The 25,575-nt window shown below is 48.6% G+C and overlaps 2 protein-coding genes across 2 annotated transcripts; one reads left to right on the plus strand and one right to left on the minus strand.

Moving 5' to 3' along the window:
* The first annotated feature begins 252 nt into the window (after positions 1 to 252).
* Positions 253 to 6,469, plus strand: LOC116587711 (UL16-binding protein 2-like). Its single transcript, XM_032338314.1, has 5 exons — positions 253 to 855; positions 2,995 to 3,258; positions 3,494 to 3,769; positions 4,456 to 4,602; positions 5,860 to 6,469. Exons 1-5 carry the CDS (start codon positions 510 to 512, stop codon positions 5,898 to 5,900), a joined length of 1,074 nt encoding a protein of 357 aa, XP_032194205.1. The 5' UTR covers positions 253 to 509; the 3' UTR covers positions 5,901 to 6,469.
* A 13,176-nt stretch (positions 6,470 to 19,645) lies between these two features.
* On the minus strand, positions 19,646 to 25,335 carry LOC116589286 (UL16-binding protein 3-like). The gene is made up of 5 exons (XM_032341319.1): positions 24,873 to 25,335; positions 23,577 to 23,840; positions 23,058 to 23,333; positions 22,261 to 22,392; positions 19,646 to 20,515 (listed from the first exon to the last, which is right to left on the minus strand). Exons 1-4 carry the CDS (start codon positions 25,333 to 25,335, stop codon positions 22,268 to 22,270), a joined length of 1,128 nt encoding a protein of 375 aa, XP_032197210.1. The 3' UTR covers positions 19,646 to 20,515; positions 22,261 to 22,267.
* Between the last annotated feature and the right edge of the window lie 240 nt (positions 25,336 to 25,575).

Below are 25,575 nucleotides of genomic sequence, written 5' to 3' on the forward strand. Positions count from 1 at the left end.
TTATTGTAGAAACAACGTTAATTGTTGAGATGTTTAAAACTAACGTCACCAAAAATGACCCAGATGTAAATTTTATGTGGTTTGACCATATTTACCATTTTTTAAAATTATTTTAAAATTTAATGCCATTTGTCCTCCTCGGGGGCCAAAGGTCCAGTGCGCTCAGCAGGAAGACTGCTTATTAACTAGAAGGAGGGCACTGAGAACCTTCCTCTCAGGTTTCAAAGACTCAAGGAGGCCTGGGCTGCTCTGTCAATTAAGCGTCTGTCTTTGGCTGCGCCCAGATGCGGAATTCTGGGGTTGAGCCCGCCTGAGTACCACCTTCGCCCCGCCTCCAGCACCCAGAGCGCCTGGAGCACAGGTAAATCACTCCTCCACTCCCTTCTGAATCCCTCCTGGGAAGCTCGCGGAGCTTGCGAGCACGGGAGCAGCCACCGACCCGCCTGGGGCTCCGCCCCGGGGCTCCGCCTGGCAAGTCCGCGAGCCTCTCCTCCGCGGCCGCCAGCTCCATGCTCCCGCGCCCTCTCCTCTCTCTCTCTCAAATAAAAAAAGAAGAAGATTGGAAGAAACATTGCGAAGTTTCTCCTGGACCTGCCGAGATGCAGTCCCACCCGTGTGAAACAGACGTGAACTCCGGCGAACCTCGGGCCCGGCTGCAGGAAGCGCGCCCCGGCTCCCGGCCCGCGGGTTCGTTCAGAAGCCGCCGCCGGCTCGGGGTCGCCGCGGAGCCCACGGGAGCCACCAAGTTGACGTGGTGTTTGCGGCTCCCGTTTCTGCTACTGATTCTCGTGCGCAAGATCAAGGCGGCGCCAGCCGAGTTGGTCGTGGGCGAGACGCCGGGCGGAGGAGAGACAGGTGAGTCCCGGGGCCTTGGGAACCTGTCGCTGGCTGGGGCCGCCCTCTCCTCTCCCTCCGCCGACTCCACCAAGTCCCCGCCGCGGGCTCCTGTCCCACTCCGCGGAATCCGTCGGGACTTCGTCGCCCTGTGGGACGGAAAAGAGGGGACCTGGGCGACCACGGACTGCCAGGCTCTAGGCGCGCGGAGCAGGACGGGGAGAGGGAGAGGCCGCCGCAGGGAGTCAGCTGTCGCCCCCAGCCCCCGCCTGCCCTCTCGGGGAGCCGGAGCCCGAGCCCCCGAGCTCCGGACTGTGGGCAGGACAGGGCGATCGCACAGGGCCTGGACCGGGCACAACTCCACGACTCTGCCACTGACGCAACTTCTCCACGAGTCACCAACCCCACTGCTGTCCACCATTACACTTCCCAGCTATGGCTTATGCAACTCTAGGCGCTCCTTCACCAGCCACATCCCAGCACCACCCAGCTCAGGGTAGGCAGCTCTGATACCCCAGGACTACACCTGCCCCTTAGGGGCTGTGATTTCCCGTAACTCAACTGTCATTCCCTCCGTTCATCACAGGGTGGTGTCTCTACCTAACATTCCAATGTTAGGATGTGACAGAGGGCATGGAAGAACATTTTCCTACAGTAACTGTGTCACAGGGTGGTGTGGCCCAAGGAGCAGGTCCAGCCACACAATCATCCACATATTGTCTCTGGCTGCTCCCCTGCGAAGGACACAGACTTGAGCAATTACAACACAGACGTATGCAATATTAATATATACAGAGAATCTTTACACCAGGCCCGCATTTCAATGAAAATAGGATAGGGTTCACACCCCTGTGTCCTTACAGAGGTTTTAGCGTTGATGCTCAACTCTCATTTCATCCAGGGTAGGGCACAGTTTTAACATTGTGTTTGGAGAAAAGAGTAGACAGTGTGAGAATATTGGACTTGAATGTCCCTGCCACCCAGCCCCCAACCCACAGGTAATTCAACTACAAACAGTTTTCACTCCTGTAACAAGTGTAGGGAATGGGAAAGGACCACTACAGGAGTACCTGAGCCAATGGTGTCACTGTGAACAGGACCTGGGGCAGGTGACTTCTCGTCATCTGCAATACCAGCTGCCCCGCACCATTTCAATGACAGGGCCCTGATGACACTAGGATCCCTGAGGACGATGTCAACTCACACACTAGGTCCACTGACAATGTCTGCATGGTCTCTGCTCCCGTGTCTACCCACCCCTGCGAATGACCACATGACCCTTTGCAGAAGGCCAGCAGGAAGCACGGCACGTGCTGTTGACCTGAAGGGTCCCTCCTGCTTGGAAGCAGCCTTGTGCTTCTACTACAAGGTTCCAGCTCTGAGAAGGGGCTTGGGTCTGGATCCCAGGCAGAGAATCCAGACTCTCTCTTGGGTGTTTGCTTTCAGGCTCCTCCTTGTTCATACTGGGGACGATGTTTTCATTGTTCAAATCCAGCAGCGTCTGGTTTGGCCATCTGGCTAATTTGCCTCTAGGATCACTTTGTTCTGTGAGCCCAAGGGATGGAGAGCTTTCTGTGGGGCAGGCCTGGCTGGCATTGCAGCCTTAGGATCATTTCAGTCTTTGCCGCCTCCCTGCTTCGGACAGTTGAACACTGCATCTCAGATCTCTTACTTTGCGAGTTTTCACCCTATTACTACTGGGCGCTATTTCTGCAACACCGCCTCCTTCAGCCAATCAGACATCACCGACCTTCTTGACAATGCTGGTGCCCTTCTCCCAGTGCAGTCTTTATGACTTTGGTGTAAAGAGTTCTCCAGACCTCTCCATGAGCACAGTTGGAGGACATGTTTTAGTTTCATGTTTGGCATTTCCTGCAATGTCTGTTCTATGAAAGGCTGAGGTGCTGGGTATCAGCCTGATAGACACAGGGGACATTTCAATGGCTATGTGGCCTCCTGCCAGACAGAGGCATCCTGATCCTATCCCAACAGGGGAAGAGCAGCAGCCTCTACTACTGGGGGGAGGGGCTATGCAGGGACAGTCCTTGCTCTGCAGGCACAGCCCTTCAGGGATGTCACTGCTGTCACCTGGATGGCAGCGGGGTGCCTGCTGCTTTTTCTCTTCCAGCCCCAACCTCCACCTGTGTTTTCCCTTCGCAGCTGCTCTCTCGCTTTCCTACAATTTCTCCATCACATCTCAGCCCAGGCCTGGACCATCATGGTGTGAGATTCAAGGCCAGGTGAATGGAAACAAGTTTCTTTCCTATGCCTGCGGGAGCAAGGAGGTCAAACCTGTTGGTTCTCTGGGGATGAAGCTGAAGGACACAGCATTCTGGGACACACAGAGGGAACCTCTGAAAGACCTGGAGGAAGAGCTCAGAAAGAAACTGCTGGACATCAAAGCAGAAATTTTCACTAAAAGCGGTGAGTCTGAAGGCCCAGGGCAGAAGGAGAATGCTTTGGCAGGGCCAGGGAGGTATGGTTTTCATGTAAAACTTTGAAGTGGGTCCCATGCATGCGGCCCAGCAGCCCAGACAGACAAGGAGGCCAGAGCAGGACCAGGAGTGTGGAAGGGGAGCTGAGGAGTGTGCAACGGGTGGGGCAAAGGATTGGTCAAGATCAGAGGCTGACCTGTTTCTGCTGGTTTGGGCGGGGGCAGATTCTCTCACCATGCAGGGCAGGCTCATGTGTGAGCGTGGGGCCGACGGACACACCAGAGGATCCTGGCGGTTTGCCTTCAATGAGCAGTTCACCTGCCTCTTTGACCCGGAGAATAGGAAGTGGACAGTGTTTCCTCCTGGAGGCCAATGGTTCAAGGGCACGTTGGACAATGACGGAATGCTGACCAAGCTCCTCATGGGGACCGCAAACGGAGACTGTAAGAGCTGGCTCCAGCATGTGTGGGAGCGCTGGGATGAAACGCAGGAGACCACAGGTAACTCAGAAGACTGGATGGAGTGCTGGTTCTCTTGAAATGACCTCGACCTACCCCACAGTGTGGGTGGTGTGTGTGTCTATGTGTGTCTGTGTGTGTGTGTCTGTGTGTGTCTGAGGGAGACAGAGATATTCATCCATCCATGGCAAATGTTCCTGGCAGAATAATGGCCACAGGAATGTTCTAGCATCCTTCCTTTCCCTTCTTACGTCCTGGAATTTTTTTCCTCGCTGCACATACCTTTGTGCTTGGGTATTTCTTGGATTTCTTGCTGCCCCAAACAGGGGAGCATCAGTCTTTTCCAGAGATGATGTTCTTACTGCTCCCTTTTCTGAGAATCATTGTATTTTCCATGCCACCCGGTGTATTGCTGGAAATCCTTCATTGTCACCTGGACTGTCGCTGTCACCATCCTGTCGCATCACCTCCTGTCTGTCACAGCAGGAGCGACTGCTTACATTGCAAACCCTGCTTCCCCTTTTGGCTGGAGGAGCCCCTTGGGGACAGGGCGCATCCCTCCTCCCTCCCGACATCAAGACCGGTCACAGCAGCTGCCTCAAGGACAGTGATAGACAGACAGACACCATCTGCCTGGTAGGGTGGACCTGGGCCAGCAGGAGCTGACGAACCTTCTCCCAGTTTGGAGTCCAGAGACGGGGGCTCTGATCCTTGCATTTTCATTTCAGTGGCACCAACCACGTGGCAAGACTCGGCCCCGACCAGGAACATCAGGATGGTCATTGTGAGCTCTGTAGTCGTTGTTGCCATTGTCGTCATTATAATTTGCAGTCATCAAAAATCAACACCTGTGTGGAACTTCTTTAGAAGGACAGGTAGTGAGAGCAGATTGAGACGGAAGGGAGGGGCAGATGGCCTGGTGTGAGCACAGGGAAGGGTGAATTCCCAGCCTCACCCCTGCCCACTGCCTGAAGCTTCTCAGAGGGCAGTGGGACTAGATGAAAGAGATCTCATTTCACATGTTGGCATCTACTTGTACAGGCTTGGCTCTGAGGTCTGATATGGCCTCACTCACTGTTAAGGCCTCTGGGAAAGAGGAGGGGCCCACACCACAACTTAAGGCCTGTTGGTGCTAAAGGGATTGAGGGAAGTCAGGCTGGCTCTGACCGGGTTCTCTATTGGAGAGAGTCAATTAGGGCCCGGGGTGGGTGGTGTGGGGACAGCGGGGACACACAGCATGGACCGTACTCCCCTTTGAGAGAGAGCAGCATGGCGGCTCCATGGGACATCTCAAGGAGAAGGGGACTCCTTCCTGGCAGTTACAAGGACAAAGGGCCGAGGTCTTATCCCAGGTAGAGGGAGTACGAAGTCCTCTGCAGACACCTCAAAGGGCTGGACAGTAGTGCCGTGTTCCCCCAGAATGTGGCTTGGGTCTTCGCATGTGAGGCAGCATGTGGGCAGTAGAGACTGTGCGTGATGGAACTAGAAGGAGGTCAGTTCTCTGTGCAACAGTGGGAACCCTGGCTGAGGCTGGTGCCGTCCCTGGCAGCCAGCTTCCTGCAGACCTCAGATCCTGAGCCCCTGAGCAGCCCCTGCTTTGAGCAGAGCTGACCCGGGGGATGGGCTAACTGAGCTCCCCTGTGAGCTCCCAGCTGAGCCCAACCAGGAATGGATGGGATGGGGGCAGGATCATCAGACTAAGAGCTCTGTGTGCTGACTGCAGGAGGCTGGGAAGGAAAGGAAAAGAAGGATCTTTGCCCACAGGGTTCCCCAAGGTTAGAGGTGTCAAGTGCAGGCCCCTGTCTTCTGTCACATCCCCCAGCAGGTCCTTTAGGATCTGCCATTAGAGATAGCATGGGATCCTGAGTCATATGAGCACACTGGTTTCTTACTCACTTTGGTCCTGAGCCCAGACCATTGGTAACAGGGTCTGGGGCTGACTCCGTGATTTGGTTCAGGAGGGGGAGGTTTATAAAGGTGATGGGCCCAGGGCTAAGTTCATGGCTGTGGGGAAATGCATGCCCCTGGGTGAGGCTGGGCCCTGGGGTGGGGAGTGCTGGTGAAGGGCAGCCCCAGGACAGGGGACCCAGGATTTCTTCAGCCACAGAGACAAATACCTGTTCTTTTCTCAGGCTGCCAAGGCTACCAAGAAGCCCCTGATAGTGGGGACTAGCTGAGAGACTCTGCTTCTGGGCCAGCTGCCTTTGGATGAGCTGCTGTTCATCATTAGACCAAAAGCACTTCTAAGTTTACAATTCCAGAGACTTCAGTCCAATGACCTGGTGCAGGACACAGAACCTCCCATGTTCCTTCTTGCATTTCGTGCCTCTCCTATTCAGCACTTTCCACTGGCATATTCTATGCCGTTTCCTGCCGGTGCTAAGTGATGGAATTCCTGCACTGAAATTTTAGATATTTGACAAAGGAATCTCAACAAAGGGAACATTTTCCATCTTGTCCTTTGACTGTGCAATATCGGATCCTTCTCTGTAAGAGGACCATGTCCTTGCAGACAGTCAGTACAGGTCACAGCCACTGCCACGAGGACAGGGATAGACCCCGTCTATTGTTTGAATATTGTTTGAAGCTATAGAATGAAAAAGATATTGTTTGAAGCTATGGAACTTCAGGGATTTTTTTCTGTGTCCTAAAAACAACCTCATTGACTTTTAAATGGAATAACATTATATTTGTGGCTGATTTCTACAGTAAATTATGACCATGTATGTATACCTAAATCTATCTCTATTATAAAAAATAAATTAATTTCTAATTAGTTTTCTTGATTATTAATTAGTTTTTCAAAGATTTTATTTATTTGAGAGAGAGAGACTGAGGGAAAGAGAGGGATCACAAACAGGGGGAGGGGCAGAAGGAGAAAAAGACTCCCCACTGAGCAGGGAGCCAGTTGTGGGGCTCCATTCCAGAATCCTGGGGTACTGACCTGAAGACAGATACTTAACTGGCTGAGCTACCCAGGTACCCTGGATTTTTTTTTTTTTTACTAGATTTTTATCTATTTGCTTTAGCGAGAGAGCACATGCGATTCTGCCTGAGTTAGGGAGGAAGGGCAGAGGCAGAGGGACAAGCAGGCTCACCTCAGAGCAGGGAGACTAGCAGGAGGCTTGATCCCAGGACCCTGGGATCATGACCTGAGCTGAAGGCAGACACTTAACCAGCTGAGCCACCCAGGCACCCCTGGAATTTGTTTTATATCCCATAAAAAATCATGGAATTTTGCTCTTCTTCCACTGTATGGGGTACATATAAGTGGTGATTCTGCTAAATTTCTTGTGGAAATAAAGACTTTAAGGATCACTCAAAAATCCACTTTCAAGCAGTTATCTGTCAGTCTCAAACATGATCCTGACAGGCCAGAAGTAAACAAATATTCTGGGAAAGAAGGAATTGAGAATCTTTCTGATGACCCCAAATCTCCTATGTACTACACTGACTTTCCTGTAATCCTCCTTCAGTGCACAGTGAGTCTTTAGAGAAAAAACAGATCTGCTTCTAAAAGTTGATTTGTTCCCTCATGAACAAAAGATCCATATCCAGAATATACAAAGAGCTCAATTAAATAAATAAGTTATTCTCCTAAGATTTGTGCAAATGCTTAGAGCAAGTCATAGAGTGTAAAGATTTTATTTATTTTTGAAAAAGAGAGTGAGCACAAGTCAGTGGAAGGGCAGAGAGCAAAGCAGGCTCCCCGCTTAGCAGGGAGCCAATGAGTGTCTCAATCCCAGGGTCCTGGGACTGTGACCTGAGCCAAAAACAGATACTTAATTCACTGAGACACCCAGGCATCCCCTCTTTGTTAAAGATTTTATTTATTTATTTTGACAGTTAATAAGCCTACAGAATCATTGAACACATCCCAAGCAATCAAGATAACATGAAGAACAAGGGGCTTACCTTATACAGGTATCAAACTGACAAAATTTTAAAGATATCTATGGCAAGGGGTGCACTGGAAATGGAATAAAAGGAGTTCTCCTACATGTTGGTAGGAGTATAAATGAAATCAGCATGGATATAAGTAAGATGTCAGAACTAGAGTTCAGAGTAAGGATTATAAGGATACTAGCTGGGCTTGAAAAAGGCAGAGAAGACACTAGAGAATCCCTTTCTGAAGAAATAAAAGAACTAAAATCTAATTCTGTTGGAATAAAAAAGGCTATTAATGAGGAGTAACCAAAAATGTAGGCTCTAACTGCAAGGATAAATGTGAAAGAAGAGACTTAGTGATGTAGAAGACAAAATGATGGAGAATAAGGAAGCTGAGAAAGAGATAAACAACTACTGCATCATGAGGGGAGAACTCGAGAGGTAAGTGATGTCATAAAGCAAAATCATATTAGAATAACTGGGATTCCAGAAGAAGAGGGAAGAGAGAGAGAGAGGCAGAAGGTATATTGGAGGAAATTATGGTGGAGGACTTCCCTAACATGGGGAAGGAAACAGCCATTCAAGTCCAGGAGGCACAGAGAATACCCCTCAAAAATCAATAAAAATACATCAACACCTTGACATTTAATACTGAAACTTGCAAATCTCAGAGACCAACAGAAAATTCTGAAAGCAGCTCAGGACAAGAGGTTCCTAACCTACAAGGGTAGAAACATTAGACTGATAGCAGACCTAGCCACAGAGACCTGGTAGGCCAGAATGGACAGGCATGAAATATTCAGGGTAATAAATGAGAAAAATATACAGCCAAGAATACTATACCCAGGAAGGCCATCATTCAAAATAGAAGGAGATGGGGAGCATGGGTGGCTCAGTGGGTTAAGCCTCTGCCTTCTGCTCAGGTCATGATCTCGGGGTCCTGGGATCAAGCCCCGCATCAGGCTGTCTGCTTGGTGGGAAGCCTGCTTCCCCCTCTTTCTCTCTGCCTACTTGTGATCTCTGTCTGTCAAATAAATAAAATCTTAAAACAAAAAAAATGAAGAGATAAAAATCTTCCAGGACAAAGAGAAAATAAGAGATTTTGAGACCACTAAACCAGCCCTGAAAGAAATATTAAAAGGTATCCTTAAAGCACAGAGAGAGCCCAAAAGTAACATAGACCAGAAGGGAAGGTAGACAATCTACAGAAACAGGGACTTTACAGGTAATATAATGGCACCAAAATTGTATCTTTCCATAGCTACTCTGAATATAAATGGGCTAAATGGTCCCAAACAAAAGACACAGGGTATCAAAAACCATCGATATGCTGTCTACAAGAGACCGATTTTACAACAAAGACACCTCCAGATTGAAAGTGAGAGGGTGGAGAACCACTTATGATAATGGACATCAAAAGAAATCTGGGATAGCAATCCTTATAACAGACAAATTAGATTCTGAACCAAAGACTGTAACAAGGGATGAGGAAAGGGATGCCTTGGCTCAGTCAGTTAAGCATCTACCTTCAGCTTGGTCATGATCTTGGGGCCCTGGAATCAAGTCCCACATTGGGGTCCTTGCAGGGAGCCTGCTTGTGTCCTCTTTCTCTCTCTATCTCTCAGGCTCTCTGGCAAATAAATAAAATCTTAAAAAGAGAGAGAGAGAGAGAGACAAAGAAGGATACCATATCATACTTCAATGGTCTGTCACACAATAAGACCTGTGAATTATAAATATTTATGCACTAACATAACAACAGCCAATTATATAAACCACTTAATAACAAAATTAAAGAAACTCATTGATAACATACAATAATAGTAGGGGACTTCAACACCCCATTCACAGCAATGGACGGAAATACAAACAATTGTAAGAACGTATTATGAGCAACTATATAAATAAGGCAATCTGGAAGAAATGGATGCATTCCTAGAGATGTATAAACTACCAAAACTGAAACAGGAAGAAATAGAAAACCTGAACAAAACCTCCACCTCCTTATGCGTGTGGCTGTGAGGTTGCCACCGTCTGTACTTTAAGCTCTCAGTCCAATGGTGGCCATGACCAAGACCACCTTAATGTTCTAGTTTTAGCTGGACTAAACTTAAAATAATCTTCTTCCTGGCTCCATGCTCCTGACCTCCCTTTTCTTAGAACATTTTATTTATTTTTATTTTTTCTTTTTTTGCCTTTTAAGTAGGCCCCATGCCCACCAGGGAGTCCAAAACAGGGCTTGAATTCATGACCCTGAGATCAAGTCCTGAGCTGCTATCAGGAGTCAGATGCTTAGCGTCACCAAGACTGAACCACACATGAGCCCCTAGAACACTTTTTTAAAAAATTATAATTGTAAATTCTTTCTCCTCTTACGAGCCTTATAGCCCATGACTATCTTTCTCAAGGCACTAACAGCAATCTTTTTCAACTATGAACATCAAAGGAGATAGGGTCCTCACCTCCCGGTTTCTGCAGGAGGGAAGGAGCCTTTGTTTGATAAGACCACCAACTGGGAGGCTTAAGCAACAGAAACATTTTCTTTCCTCCTTTTTTAAAAAATTTTTTATTTCTTTTCAGCGTACAGTATTCATTGTTTCTGCACCACACCCAGTGCTCCATGCAATCCGTGCACTCTCTAATACCCACAACCTGGTTCCCCCAATCTCCCACCCCCCCGCCCCTTCAAAATTTTCAGAGTCCATAGTCTCTCATGGTTCACTTCCCCTTCCAACTTCCTTCAACTCCCTTCTCCTCTCCATCTCCCCTTTTCCTCCATGTTATTTGTTATGTTCCTCAAATAAGTAAAACCATATGATAATTGACTCTCTCAGCTTGACTTATTTCACTCAGCATAATTTCTTATAGTCCCATCCATGTTGCTACAAAAGTTGGGTATTCATCCTTTCTGATGGAGGCACAATAGTCCATAGTGTATATGGACCACATCTTCCTTATCCATTCATCCATTGAAGGGCATCTTGGTTCTTTCCACAGTTTGGCGACCGTGACCATTGTTGCTATAAACATTGGGGTACAGATGGCCCTTCTTTTCACTCCATCTGTATCTTTGGGGTAAATACCCAGTAGTGCAATTGCAGGGTCATAGGGAAGCTGTATTTTTAATTTCTTGAGGAATCTCCACACTGTTCTCCAAAGTGGCTGCACCAACTTGCATTCCCACCAACACTGGAAGAGGGTTCCCCTTTCTCCACATCCACTCCAACACATGTTATTTCCTGTTTTCCTAATTTTGGCCATTCTAACTGGTATAAGGAGGTATCTCAATGTGGTTTTAATTTGAATTTCCCTGATGGCTAGTGATGATGAACATTTTTTCATGTGTCTGATAGCCATTTGTATGTCTTAATTGGAGAAGTGTCTGTTCATATCTTCTGCCCATTTTTTGATATGATTGTCTGTTTTGTTTGTGTTGAGTTTCAGGAGATCTTTATAGATCCTAGATATCAACCTTTTGTCTGTACTGTCATTTGCAAATATCTTCTCCCATTCCGTGGGTTGCCTCTTTGTTTTGTTAACTGTTTCCTCTCTGTGCAGAAGCTTTTGATCTTGATGAGGACCCAAAAGTTCATTTTCACTTTTGTTTCCTTTGCCTTTGGAGACATACCTTGAAAGAAGTTGCTGTGGCTGATATCGAAGAGGTTACTGCCTATGTTCTCCTCTAGGATTCTGATGGATTCCTGTCTCACAGTGAGGTCCTTTATCCATTTTGAGTTTATCTTTGTGTACGGTGTAAGAGAATGGTTGAGTTTCATTCTTCTACATATAGCTGTCCAGTTTTCCCAGCACCATTTATTGAAGAGACTGTCTTTTTTCCACTGTATATTTTTTCCTGTTTTGTCAAAGATTATTTGACCATAGGGTTGAGGGTCCATATCTGGGCTCTCTACTCTGTTCCACTGGTCTATGTGTCTGTTTTTATGCCAGTACCATACTGTCTTGGTGATCACAGCTTTGTAGTAAAGCTTGAAATCAGGTAACGTGATGCCCCCAGTTTTATTTTTGTTTTTCAACATTTCCTTAGTGATTCAGAGTCTCTTCTGATTCCATACAAATTTTAGGATTATTTGCTCCAGTTCTTGGAAAAATACCGATGGAATTTTTATCGGAATGGCATTAAAAGTATAGATTTCTCTAGGCAGTATAGACATTTTAACAATGTTTATTCTTCCGATCCAAGAGCATGGAATGGTCTTCCATCTTCTTACATCTTCTTCAGTTTCTGTCATGAGTGTTCTGTAGTTCCTCGAGTACAGTTCCCTTACCTCTTTGGTTAGGTTTATTCCCAGGTGTCGTATGGTTCTTAGTGCTATAGTAAATGGAATTGATTCTCTAATTTCCTTTTCTGTATTTTCATTGTTAGTGTATAAGAAAGCCACTGATTTCTGTACATTGACCTTGTATCCTGCATGTTACTGAATTGCTGTATGAATTCTAGTATAGTCTCCAAAGGCAAAGGAAACAAAAGCCAAAATGAACTTTTGGGACTTCATCAAGATCAAAACCTTCTGCACAGCAAAGGAAACAGTCAATAAAACAGAGAAGCAACCCATGGAATGGGAGACAATATTTGCAAATGACAGTACAGACAAAAGGTTAATATCCAGGATCTACAAAGAACTTCTCAAACTCAGCACACACAAAACAGTAATCATATCCAAAAATGGGAAGAAGATATGAACAGACACTTCTCCAATTAAGACATACAAATGGCTATCAGACACATGAAAAAATGTTCATCATCACTAGCCATCAGGGAAATTCAAATTAAAACCTCATTGAGATACCTCCTTATACCAGTTAGAATGGCCAAAATTAGGAAAACAGGAAATAACATGTGTTGGAGTGGATGTGGAGAAAGGGGAACCCTCTTCCAGTGTTGGTGGGAATGCAAGTTGGTGCAGCCACTTTGGAGAACAGTGTGGAGATTCCTCAAGAAATTAAAAATACAGCTTCCCTATGACCCTGCAATTGCACTACTGGGTATTTACCCCAAAGATACAGATGGAGTGAAAAGAAGGGCCATCTGTACCCCAATGTTTATAGCAACAATGGTCACGGTCGCCAAACTGTGGAAAGAACCAAGATGCCCTTCAATGGATGAATGGATAAGGAAGATGTGGTCCATATACACTATGGACTATTGTGCCTCCATCAGAAAGGATGAATACCCAACTTTTGTAGCAACATGGATGGGACTATAAGAAATTATGCTGAGTGAAATAAGTCAAGCTGAGAGAGTCAATTATCATATGGTTTTACTTATTTGAGGAGCAATACAAATAACCTGGAGGAAAAGGGGAGATGGAGAGGAGAAGGGAGTTGAAGGAAGTTGGAAGGGGAAGTGAACCATGAGAGACTATGGACTCTGAAAAACAACCTGAGGGTTTTGAAGGGGCGGGGGGGTGGGAGGTTGGGGGAGCATATATTGCATGGAGCACTGGGTGTGGTGCAGAAACAATGAATACTGTACGCTGAAAAGAAATAAAAATATATATATATATATATATATACATAATGTGATTATTTTCTTCAGCAACTTATTTCCATCTACATATATTGAAAGAAGTATATCTCTTATAAAAGATGAATTAATCTGGAATTTGTTTTATATCCCATAAGAACTCTTGGAATTTTTTTCTTCCTCTACTGTATGGGGTAAAAATAAGTATGATTCTGCTAGATTTCTTGTGGAGACACAATTTAAGGATGGCTCAGAAATCAACTTTAAGGCACTCATCTGTCAGTCTCAGACATGATCCTGACAATTTGGAATTTAATAGATATTCTAGGAATAAAGCAGTGGAGAATCTTCCTGACTTCCCTAAGTCTCTTACTACAGCACTGACTTTCCTGTCATCCTCCTTCAGGCCTTCATAGCAGAAAGAGAACTGATTCTAACAGTTGATTTATTTCCTCATGAGCAAAGGATTGGTATCCAGAATATTCAGAGCTCATGCAAATAAATAAGTATAAATCTGGTTCTCCTGAGATCTGTGCAAATGCTTTGAGCAGGTCATAGACAGTAAATCAGCCTATGAAATCACTGAACACATCCCAAACATACAAGATAACATGAAGAATGGTGGGCTTGCTTTATACATGCATCAAACTGACAACATTTTAAAGAGGGTTATAGCAAGTGGCAGACAGGAAATGGATAACAGGAGTTCTCTTGCGTGTTGGTAGGAGTTTAAATGGAATCACTGTTTTGCCCTTTATTTCACCCTATCTGAATGGTGGTTCGTGTGTTCATCCCACTGCATGACAATCCCGGTGTTAATTTGAGGCTGGAAACACATGGGGACGAAAAAGCAATAGAGATGTAGGATTATTTACTGCAGTGCTATGTGTCATAGCAAAAAATTAGCCATAGGATATCCAACTGAGGTAAAATATATACAGTATGTTAGGAGATTTCTGTTTCTCTCTAAGACTAAATTATCTGAACTACGATTAAAAAAAAAAATGACAAAAGTGAGTTAAAACACCAGCTGAACAAAGCTTTCAAATGTATATTTGTGAACTTTTGGACAATATACTGTACGGACCTATTTAGCCAGAGTGACTCTATCTTGGTTAAAAGCCATTTTGTTGTTTCTGCAATAAAACTTAAACTGACCCTGCCTCCCACCCCCAAAGAAACTTACTTAGAAGCAAGCCTGGGAAACCAATAAAATATGGTTGGCTAGTTCCTAATAACAGAGCCCAGAATACAAGGACAAGTCAGGCCAAGTGGAGACATCCAATCAGTAAAAGTACACATATTGTCTCCCTAACCATCAAAGAATGTAAACCCCGCCTTTTGGGGGCCAAACTTGAGCGCCAATTCTGACCAGAGTGATAGCTTAGTTCAAACAGCTACTATAGGGTAAACTGCAATTCAATTGGCCACCTGCGTGTGGCCTAACATGACTACGCAATGTTACAATTTCATTGGCCACCTATGTGTGGCCAGGCTTTTGCTCTATAAAAGTTAGCCTGTAAGATGGGAGTGGTCGCTCTCTTCGGAGACAGCCCTGACTGGTCAGTCAGTCAATTCTTGAGCCTGTAAAATGGTGATGGTCACCCTCTTCAGAGGAGGCCCTGACCGGTCAGTCAGTCAGTTCTTGAGCCTGTAAGCTGGGGGTGGTTTGCTTTCTTTAGAGATGGCCCTGGCCAGTCAGTCTGATTTCAAAGGCTTGGCATAGAATAAAGCTTTGCATGACTTTAACTTTGTTGCAGTCTCGTTCCCCTGGCAGATCAGTCTAATTTCTAATACTTATTATAAAATAAAGCTTTAAATAAACTTTCACTTTGTCTCAGTCTCATTTTGTTTAATAACAGACCTAACAATACAGTCCCAGTGACCTCCTACATCTGAATCTCTTCACCTACATTTACAGATTTAAACCAATCCACCAACAGGGCAAATAAAACACTCTAACCCTCATCTTCAGCACATCCAAGAAATGCAAGATGCCCAAGTCCGTTGATCTTTTTGGCCATATTGGGCATTGCTGGAACAACTTGAAGCAGAGTATGAAGATGAGAAGGCCCTCAAGTACCATGAGACCTACTAGGAGATGATCCTGTGGTGACCCAGGGGAATGTCCCAGTGTGGGGAAACTATATCCTAAAATGTTGGCATCAGGACATCACGAAAACTGGGAGGACATCAGTGTGACAGCTCTGTCATATGGTTCAGGAGAAAAGGTGTTCTGTGCAAGATTCACAACATCTTAAGAAGTTTAGGCTTGTTTCAAAAATGTGTATGGTTCTGAAAAATGGGGACACCAGAAATACATCAGTTTCAGAATTTGACATGACAAGTTAAATGGCTCCAAACGGCTCCTGGTCATTTTTTTAAGTCAGGTCCTCCCTCTTTGTTCCCTTCTCCTTCTCTGTGCTCCAGCCGTGGGCAGCCTTTCCCTCCTGCCCCTCATCAGCATGGTCACCCCAGGCCTTTCTAGAGAGGAGAGAAGCTGAGGACGGGAATTGGGAGGTGCGCATCCTTAGTCTCTAGAGACCCTGACCCTCACTTTGGTGTAGGAGATGGCGGCACCTGAATCAGCTCTTTGGAGATGAGGTCACCCTCTAAGCCTTCTGTAGACAGTGTGTTCCTAATGATTTTTCTGCTTGAAACTCATGGCTGCTAAGGGATTTCCCACACAACCTCCCTGGTCCATTTCACCTCCTGAAATCTCTTCCTCTTCAAAACCCTAAGGTTCTCACCTTTGGCCTCCAGGCTTTCTGTTCTAGAACTTTCCTCTGTCAGGTAGTTTGGATCACATGGGCCAACAGCCTGTGTCCTGTGAATGCTGGGCACCAATATCACCTGCTTTTAAGTCTTCCTCACACACCTATTTTAGTCAGACTTCCCCAGAAAATAGAAGCAGTATGATGTGCAGACAGGCAGAGAGATAATGAGAGATTTACTCATGCGCCTGTGGAGGCCGTCAACTCCACATCCTGAAGCCATCCTGAGACTCAGCGGTGCAGATGGAGTCTGAAGGCAGTCTGTGGGAGAGCTCCCCGTTCTTTGCGGGAGGTCATTCTTGTTCTTTTCAGGCCTTCCACTGATTTGACAAGGCCCGGCAATGTTCTGAAGGACATTCTCCTTTACTTGAAGCTCACCCATTTAAATGTCAATTTTATCCAAAATATTCTCCAAGTGAACAGGCAAAATTAACCATCCCACATCCCTAGGCTTCCTCTCTTCCCTTCTGCGAGGCCTCACAAGTGAGTGCAGAGTAAGAATATCACACCCGGTACTTGCTTCAGATCCCTGCCTTCACCCTGTGTCCAGGCCACCTGCCACCCACCCCCACTCCCCCGCCCTCCCCCGCAATGGCTCCCCCTGTTCTATGCCAAACACACTGACTGTGTTCCAAGTCTGCAAACTTTAGGAACCTGGTGTGGCCAGGACTCCTACTGATCCTTTGGGGGAAGGTCTCCCATGTTGGGACTGATGAGTCTTTCTCCCAGAGAGAAGCCACACCAAGGAAAAGGAGCTTGGAGTTCGGAGTAGAGTGCAGCCAAACGCCAGCCTCAAGGTCAGCCACCCTCAGGAGGTGTCTCTGCTGCTATGCTAAGGGGCTGGGGGAGGGGAAACACAATGGGGCCCACTGGTTCTTCTGTCCCCTCAGAGGCAATGCCACCTCTCTCAGATGCTCCCTAAGAAGCAAGAACACTCTTTCCCAGTGCGTCCCAAGGAAACCTCAGATCAGGCTCTCAGCTCCCAAGCTGTCCGCCTGCCTTCTCCACAGGACCGCTGCTGTGCCTGTCAGACTCCACACCGGCCACACGGCAGACTTCTGAAACTCCAGTCTTTGAGCTCCGCTGGTTGTTGTCAAAATTCTCATCAACCCATCTCGTTTTCCCAGTCAGTGGCTTTGGGGAAGTGTTTGCCTTGTGCGGTCCCCTGTGCGCTCCTCTCTCCCTCCGTCTTTCTATCGCTTCTCTCCATGACCAGGGCCGCTTCCCCTCTGCAGCACCTGCAGTACCCTTCTCCCCCAAATCACACCTCGGCAACCCCTACCCTCCATGATGACGTGGCCTCTTTTCTCCCCCTCATTGTGTAGTTTGTTCTGTCCATCCTCAGATCGCTGTCTGGGGTGTTCAGGATGATTTGATGTTTATCTAGCTGTGTTTGAGGGATGAGGGAAGCCTTGGTCCTCCCACTACTCTACGCCCTTAGCTCTCCTCTCTTTGAAAAAAAAATTCTTGTTTCAGCAGTTAGAAGGCAAACTGTTGGGATTCCAGCAGTCAGCACCAACAGAAAACAGTGTTAATGTTATGAAAGAGTGCGGAGGTGGGGGACACCTGGGTGGCTCAGTTGGTTGGACAACTGCCTTCGGCTCAGGTCATGATCCTGGAGTCCCGGGATCGAGTCCCGCATCGGGCTCCCAGCTCCACGGGGAGTCTGCTTCTCTCTCTGACCTTCTCCTCGCTCATGCTCTCTCTTACTGTCTCTCTCTCAAGTAAATAAATAAAATCTTTAAAAAAAAAAAAAAAAGAGTGCGGAGGTGGATTATCATGACCAAGAATGAAGGCAATGAAATGTTCCATCTCCTCCATAATCATGGTGATCTGGAGGGTTCTCCCTTCACCCTAGGGGTCAAAGCTCCTGTTGGTTAAGGTGAACAACAGATGGTGGAAAGACCACCTCCCAGGAGGGACAGTGGGTGCAGGAGAACACATGCCAGGGGCTCCTTGTAGCAACCTCAGCCTCTAAAAGGCAGACAGACAGCTTGTTCAAGTGGCTGAGGAGATCCTGGGTCAGTCCTACTGCCCTCCCCACTCCACAGTCACTCCCTTTCTCAAAGACCTGTGCTCACTGATGGCCCAGCATCCACCCCCACAGCTCCCCAACCCCTGGATCCAGAGCCTGAACACACTCTTCCCTCATTAGCACAAGACAGATTCAACTCCAGGCCCCCTACCAAGAAGTGGGGCTCAAGACTAAAACCAGGGGGGGTGTCTGGGTGGCTCAGTCCTTAAGCATCTGCCTTCTCCTCAGGTCATGATTCCAGGGTCCTGGGATTGAGGCGCACATCTCATCGGGGTCTCTGTTTAGTGACCTGCTTCTCCTTCTCCCTCTCCCACTCCCCCTGCTTATGTTCCCTCTTTTGCTGTGCATCTGTCAAATAAATAAATAAAATCTTAAAATACAAAAAGAGTAAAACTGGGAATGAATCATCTGTTCCCTTTCATTAGATCTTGATCCACCCTTTGGATCAGAAGCCATAAAGGAGGGGCTGGGAGGCCTACCCGAAGAAAGGGACCTGGATCCTGGTTTCTGGATCTTTAGGGGAGGCTTTTAGACACAAATCCATCTTCCCTTGTCTTCAGCCTCTCCTCACCTTGGTAGCTAAACACATGGTCTGAATGTGACCATCCTTGCCCTGCCACACCCTTTCCTGGTCCGATCAGGTGACAGCATCCCATTCCAAAAGCAGCTCAATGCCCCCTCCTGAGGCACTCTTAGGCACCTCTGCTCAAGGGAGGGGCAGTTCAGCTGACTGGGGCTCTGGGCTCTGCAGGAGGCTAGCTGCCAGGTTCTGAGAGCACCAGGGCTGAGCCAGGTGTCCCAGGGGACCCTGGAGCTCTGGCCTTCAAATCTCATCCTGGAGAGTCTCTCCCAGGGGCCCTCTGTCTTAGCTGCCACCACCCAAGGAGAGCTGTGTGTTCTGCCTCCTCGAGTGAGAGCTGAGCGTGCTGCTGCCTGTGGGTGGTCCTGGGCTTTGCCCCATCCCAGGAGCAGATGGCTTTTACACCAGTGTTACTGGACCTAGCAACTCAGAGAAACTCTATGACTGTTCCATATTTTTTATTTGAGAGAGAAGGAGAGAGAGAACAATGAAGTAGGGGTGATGCGGGGTATGACGGGGGGTGGGGTGGGGTTGGACCCTGAGCACTGAGAACGAGGCAGGTAGAGGCCACCAGGGGAGCCTTGTCTCTGCAGAAGACAGATACTTACTGGACTGAACCACCCAGGTGCCCCAATAATGGCTTCCAATAAAAAAAATGAGATTTTATCATACCAATCAGTAAACAAGATAACCTATTTATTAAGCCACTAATTGACCTGAATTACGTAAATGTGATAAGAATTGGCTTCCAATTTTAGGCTAAATTTGATAAGTAAAAGTTTAATGAAAATTTTAAGCAACGTGACATTAAAGATTTGTCGTAATAAAAGATGGTGTGTTTTAGGAAATAGTTCTGGCGCAACTTAGTTAATAGTTCTGGCGAACCCATCCCTCCCACCCTCCCCTTCTAAAACTCTCAGTTTGTCAGAGTCCACAGTCTCTCATGGTTCATCTCCCACTCCAATTCCCGCCCCCTTCATTTTTCCTTTCTTTCTCCTAATGTTCTCCAATGTATACCTTATGATCCACAAGTAAGTGAAACCATATTATAATTGACTTTCTCTGCTTTACTTATTTCACTCAGCTTAATTTCCTCCAGTCCTGTCCAGGTTGATGCAAAAGTTGGGTATTCATCCTTTCTGATGGCTGAGTAATATTCCCTTATGTATATGGACCACATCTTCATTATCCACTCCTCTGTTGAAGGGCATCTCAACTTTTAGAAGCAGATCTGTTTCCTTCTTGAAGACTCACTGTGCCTTGAAGGAGGTGAGTCAGAGGGGAGGAATCAAAAGAGAGTCACTACTGGAGATGTCTGGTCTGGGGAAATTCTAATCTCATTGCTTCATTTCCAGAATTTCTTCTGCATCCAGAGTGTCAGGATCATGTCTGATACTGACAGATGACTATTTGAGAGGTGGTTTCAGAGAGATTGAATGCCATTTCTATCCACTGCGTCATAATGTAAACTTCTGAAATAATGTAACCTTTAATATTTTATTTAAATACCTATTTAAAGGATAAATTTCTAAAGGAAACTATCATAAATACAACCTTGTTCTACTCAACAGATCTGAGTGTCAGAAGAAAGAAGCCCTGAGATTCTCCACTTTCACAGAGTATTCTTTTAGCAATGAGCAGCTCATGATATTGACGAGTGTCTGATTTCCAACACTGAAGGAGAACTTGGGAAATATTCTCTTTGTTCAGAATTCTTGTTCAGGCAGTTAGAAGGCCAAGTACAGGAATCCCAACAGTTGGCACCAGAGCATCCATGTTACGAAAAAATGCAGAGGTGGATCATCAAGACGGAGAACAAAGGCAGGGAAATACTCCACCATAATCACTATCTCCTGGAGGACTGGAGGATTCTGCCTTCGCCACAGAGATCGAAGGTCCCATCGGTGGACATGGACAGCAGGTAGAAGCCACTCATTAGAAGGGAGAACGAGTGCAGGAGAGAGATCCTCAGGCCTTCTGTAGCAACTTCAGCCTCTAAAAGAGGAAGAGGAGCTTGTTCCTGTAGCTGAGAAAATCTTCGGTCAGTCTTCTTGGGCTTTTCCCTCCCCAGTTACTGCCTGGCTTAAAGCCCAGCTCACACCGAAGGTCAAGTAACACCCTACACTACCCCCACCCCCAACCCTGGGACACCCAAACCCGGGGTCCAGCAGCCTGACCAAACCCTTGCCTCATTACCACAAAACAGTCAGATTCAGGCCCTACTACTCAACACCTAGGCTCAAGACAAAAGCCACCAATGATTCATCTGTTCCCATGACACAGATCCTGGCCCCCCTCTGGCCAGATGAGAAGACCTAGGAGAGTGGCTGGGAGCCCTCCCCAGAGAGGGACCTGGATCCTGGTTCCTGTAGCCTTGGGGAAGATTGTAGGCAAAGAACCATTTTCCCTTGTCTTCAGCCTCTCCTCCCCTTGGTAGCTGAACACAAGGTCTGAGTGTGACCGTCCTTGCCCTGCCACACCCTTTCCTGGTCCGATCAGGTGACAGCATCCCATTCTAACAGCAGCTCAATGGCCTCTCCTGAGCCACTCTGAGGCATCTCTGCTCAAGGCAGGGGCAGTTCAGCTGGCTGGGGCTCTGGGCTCTGCAGGAGGCTAGCTGCCAGGTTCTGAGAGCACCAGGGCTGAGCCAGGTATCCCAGGGGACCCTGTTGCTCTGGCCTTTGAATCTCATCCTGGAGAGTCTCTCCCATAGGCCCTCTGGTTAGCTGCCACCACCCAAGTGGAGTAGCATGGGAGCAGAGCCCTGCAAGCCAGCCTTTGGTTGGGTGGACAACGGCCTTCCCACCCCTCTTCTTTGGTTCAGACATGGACCCTTCTCCTGGACGCAGCATGGAGAGGTCCCCCATCCCTAGGTCCCCCATCCCTAGGACACATCATGTGCAGCCACCTGCTGCTCTTCCCCAAGCCAGAGTGTTGTCCATGCCCGGTGCTCCTACTGTTTGCACACCACCCTTCACTCGGGCCCTTCCCAGGTGAAAAGTTGTTCTGAGCCAGGCCTGATTTTGCTCAATCCCTTAGCAAAAACAGGATGCAAACTTTGGGGTCAGGGGCAGGGGAGCCCTGTGCTTTCCCACCAGCCTTAGCGAGGCACTATCAGAGCTCAAGGATAAGTTTGCCCTGGTGACAGCTATCAAGCATGTGAGAACTTGGTCTTGCCTCCTTTTATGGGTCAACTTGATGGGCCAAGGGATGCCTCCCAATAGCTGGGAAAACATTCTTTGGGGGTCAGTCTAGAGAGTGTTTCTGGAAGACATGAGCATTTGAATCAGTAGACTGAGTAAAGGAGACTGTCCTCATCGAATCCACGAGAGCCTGAATGGAACAAACGGAGGAGGAAAGGTGACTTTGCTCTCAGTTTGGCTGGGCCATCCTTCTCCTGCCCTCAGCGTTGGTCATTAGCACTCCTGGTGTATGGGTCTTCGGACCAGGACCTAGACTTACACCACAGATGCCCTGATTCTCGGGCCTTTGGGTTTGCACTGGAACCCCACCACCAGCTTCCCTGTTTCTCCAGCTCACAGACCCACTAGTCGTGAGCCAATCCCTTGTAATAATTATCTACCTCAACCTCTACATCAACAGCTTCTGATGAGACTCTTTCTTGGGAGAAGCTAATACAGTCCAACGCATCTGGTCTTGTGTTCAGGTGAGAAGGTTCAAGCAATAGGACAAGGGCTGGCCATTCGCATTTCTCTGTGCTCACCCCAGGCCATCTGCCTCTCACTTCTGACTCAGTTCTGCCCACAGTACCTGTTACTCAAAGGATTATGCCTTGGACAACAAGGAGGATTAAGTGCGTGAGGACCACAAGGAGGACAGAAGTGATCGGCCTGATGGCGGCGTCTTTGACCAGAGCTACAGGCGGGGTTGTGGCCGGTGCTCCTGAAATGAAAACAGAGTAGTGAGAGCCCTGATCAGGGGCCCCAAACTGGGGGCATGAGTCTTTAGCTGCTGCTTCCCCATGTAATCCTACAGCCCAGATGTCCTCCTGCCACTGTGTTTGTGGCAGCCGCTGTGACTGGTCCTGAGGATGGAAGTGGTGGATGGTTCATGCAGATCATATAGCTAATGGGCGAAGCAAGGCTTTCCGTATAGACAGCCACTTCTGCTGTGATAGAAGAGGAGGGGACACGTATGGATGGCGACAGAGACATCTTGTCAGGAGCTGACATTTCACTGGCACTGAAGGAGTTCAAGAACCAGACCAGGGGACACAAAAAACAACAATGAGGCTCAGAAAAGGGAACAGTAAGAAGTAAATCTCTGGAAACAGAATGAGGCCTGCAGGTTGGGGCCAGGAAGAAATCCAGAGAGAGAACGAAAGGTATGTGCAGTAGGGAGAGATGCCAGGAGGTGAGCAGGGAAAGGAAGGACACTAGGACACACTAGTGGCCCTTGTACTCCCAAGCACAACTCATCAGGTATGCATCATCACACACACACACACACACACACACACACACACACACATTCTCACATACACACACTATGGCGGGGTCAGCCAATCTCTTCAAGAGAACCAGCACTCCAACCAGTCTTCTAGTTACCTGTGGTCTCCTGCATCTCATTGCTGTGCTCCCGCAGTTTCTGGAGCCATCTCTTACAGTCTCCGTTTGCGATCTTCATGAGGAGCTCAGTCAACTCTCTGTCACCGTCCAACATGTCCTTAACCTGTTGGTCTCCAGGAGGAATCTCTATCCACTTTCTGTTCTCCGGGTCAAAGAGGCAGGTTAACTGTTCAGTGAAGACAAACCGCCAGGATCCTCTGCTGTGTCCGTGGGCCCCAGGCTCACACATCAGGCTGACCTGCAGGGTGAGAGAATCTGCCCCCACCCACCGCCAGGGGAAACACATCAGCCTCTGGTCTTGACCAATCAGCCTCTGGTGTTGACCAATCCTTTGCCCCACCCACTGCACACTCCTCCGCTCCCCTGCACCCTCCTGGTCCTGCTCTGGCCTCCTTGTCTGCCCTGGCTGCTGGGACCCACTTCGAAGTTTTACATGAACACCATAGCTCCCCAGCCCTGCCAAAGTGTTCTCCTTCTGCCCTGGGCCTTCGGACTCACCGCTCTCAGTGAAAATCTCTGCTTTGATGTCCAGCAGTTTCTTTCTGAGCTCTTCCCCCAGGTCCTCCAGAGGTTCCATCTGTGTGTCCCAGAATGCTGTGTCCTCCAGCTTCATCCCCCAAGGACCGATGGGTATGACCCGCTTGCTCCCACAGGCATAGTAAAGATACTCGTTTCCACTGACCCGGCCTTGAATCTCACACCACGGTTGTCCAGGCCTGGCCTGAGATGTGATGGAGAAATTGTAGGAAAGCGAGAGAGCATCTGGGAAGGAAAAACACAGGTGGAACTTGGTGCTGGAAGAAAAAGAGCAGCAGGCACCCCGCTGCCATCCAGGAGACAGCAATAGAATGTGTGTAAGACAGAGCAAGGACTGTCCCTGCACAGAGGCTCACCCTAGTGTAGAGGCTGGCGCCCTTCCCCTTTTGGGATAGGATCAGGATACCTCTGCCACAAGCTGCATCAGTCACTCTACCCAGGGCAGGCACAGGCCAGCCTGGCCATAGCAGAAGAGGCCTTCATGTCACAGAACTGTCAGGCAGGCAAGAGTCCTGTAGGAAGATGAGGGGTGCGTGGGTGGGGGGTGGTGCTGCTGAGGAGCTGGGCAGGTTAGGGGGACAGTGAGGATAGAATCCAAAGTCAGAGAAGGGAGAGTTCAAGACCATGGGTCACAGGATTCCTTAGGACCCAGGAGATGGCCCTAATGAGATCTAAGGATGAGTCCAGGTAAAGTGAAGACAGGCCTGTCCCCTGTTGCACGGACTAGATTATCAAGAATTTTCTGAGCAGACTAGCGGAAGGGATCACAAGGCTCAGAGAAATGCACAAGTCAGAATGATATAAAATAGAAGCAAAACAAACAAAAACTCCCCAAACAGGAAAACCCAAAAAGGTCCACAAAATATATCCAGGGGGAGCATGGGAGGGGCGGGGGTGGTGACTCCTGGAGAAGTTGCTTCAGTGGCAGAGTCGCGGGGGTGTGCGGGGTCCAGGCCCTGTGGGATCGCCCTGTCCTGTACGCAGGGCGGGGCTCCAGGGCTGGGCTCCTGCTCCCCGAGGGGACAGGCGGGGGCGGGGGCGACAGCGGACTCCCCGCCACGGCCTCTCCCCCTCCACCCCGCTCCATTGCCCAGAGGCGGGCAGTCCGTGGTCGCCCAGATCCCCTCTTTTCCGTCCCACGGGGCGACAAAGTCCAGGCGGACTCAGCGGAGCTGGAAAGGAGCCCGCGGCGGAGACCCAGCGGGAGGCGAGGGCGGCCTAAACCGGCGACAAAGTTCTCAAGATCCCGGGACTCACCTGTCCCTGCTCCGCCGCGCGTCGCGCCCACGACCAACCCGGCCGGCGCCGCCGTGATGCCGCGCGGCAGCCGCAGGAGAAACAGCAGGAACAGGAGCCCCGAGCGCCCCGTGAGCGTGGTGGCGGCGGCCGTGGGCTCCATCGCGACCCCGAGCCGGGATGGGGGGTGCCAGGTGAGGCGCGGAGTGGCTTCCGAAGGAACCCCGGTGGGAAGCAGAACGTGCTTGCTGGGCCGGGCGGGCTGCGCGGGAGGGCGCCTGTCTCCCGCCGAGAGGGACCCGGTCTCTGTCCCGGAGAAGCTGCTCACCGTCGCCCAACTTCCCCTTCTTATGCTTGCGGCAGAGGCGAGGGAACACGCGCGGACGGAGGCAAGCGGCCGAGGACCGAGCCAAAGGCGGAGCTGCCAGCTGAGCGAACTCGCTGGGCGACGCTGCCAGCTGGAGGCAGCGACGGACTGAATCATCCCTGGCAACTGCAGTCGCCTGGGTCCGGATCTCTGGGAGGGGGCGCGGATGGCCTGGGCCCGCGCCTGTGCCTATGGGTATGACAAGTTAACTGGTTTCTTTTTGGGCACTAGGTCATTTTTACCCCCTCTTTTCTAAGAATCAAGTTTGGTGAGATATAATTTATAGGCAATTCTCCCTTCTTTTTGAAGGCACGTAGCTTCAAGTCCCTTATCTCTGCAAGTGTAGGAGAAGCATCT

The sequence above is a fragment of the Mustela erminea genome, chromosome 4, assembly GCF_009829155.1.
Source record: "Mustela erminea isolate mMusErm1 chromosome 4, mMusErm1.Pri, whole genome shotgun sequence".
Classification (NCBI taxonomy): Eukaryota; Metazoa; Chordata; class Mammalia; order Carnivora; family Mustelidae; genus Mustela; species Mustela erminea.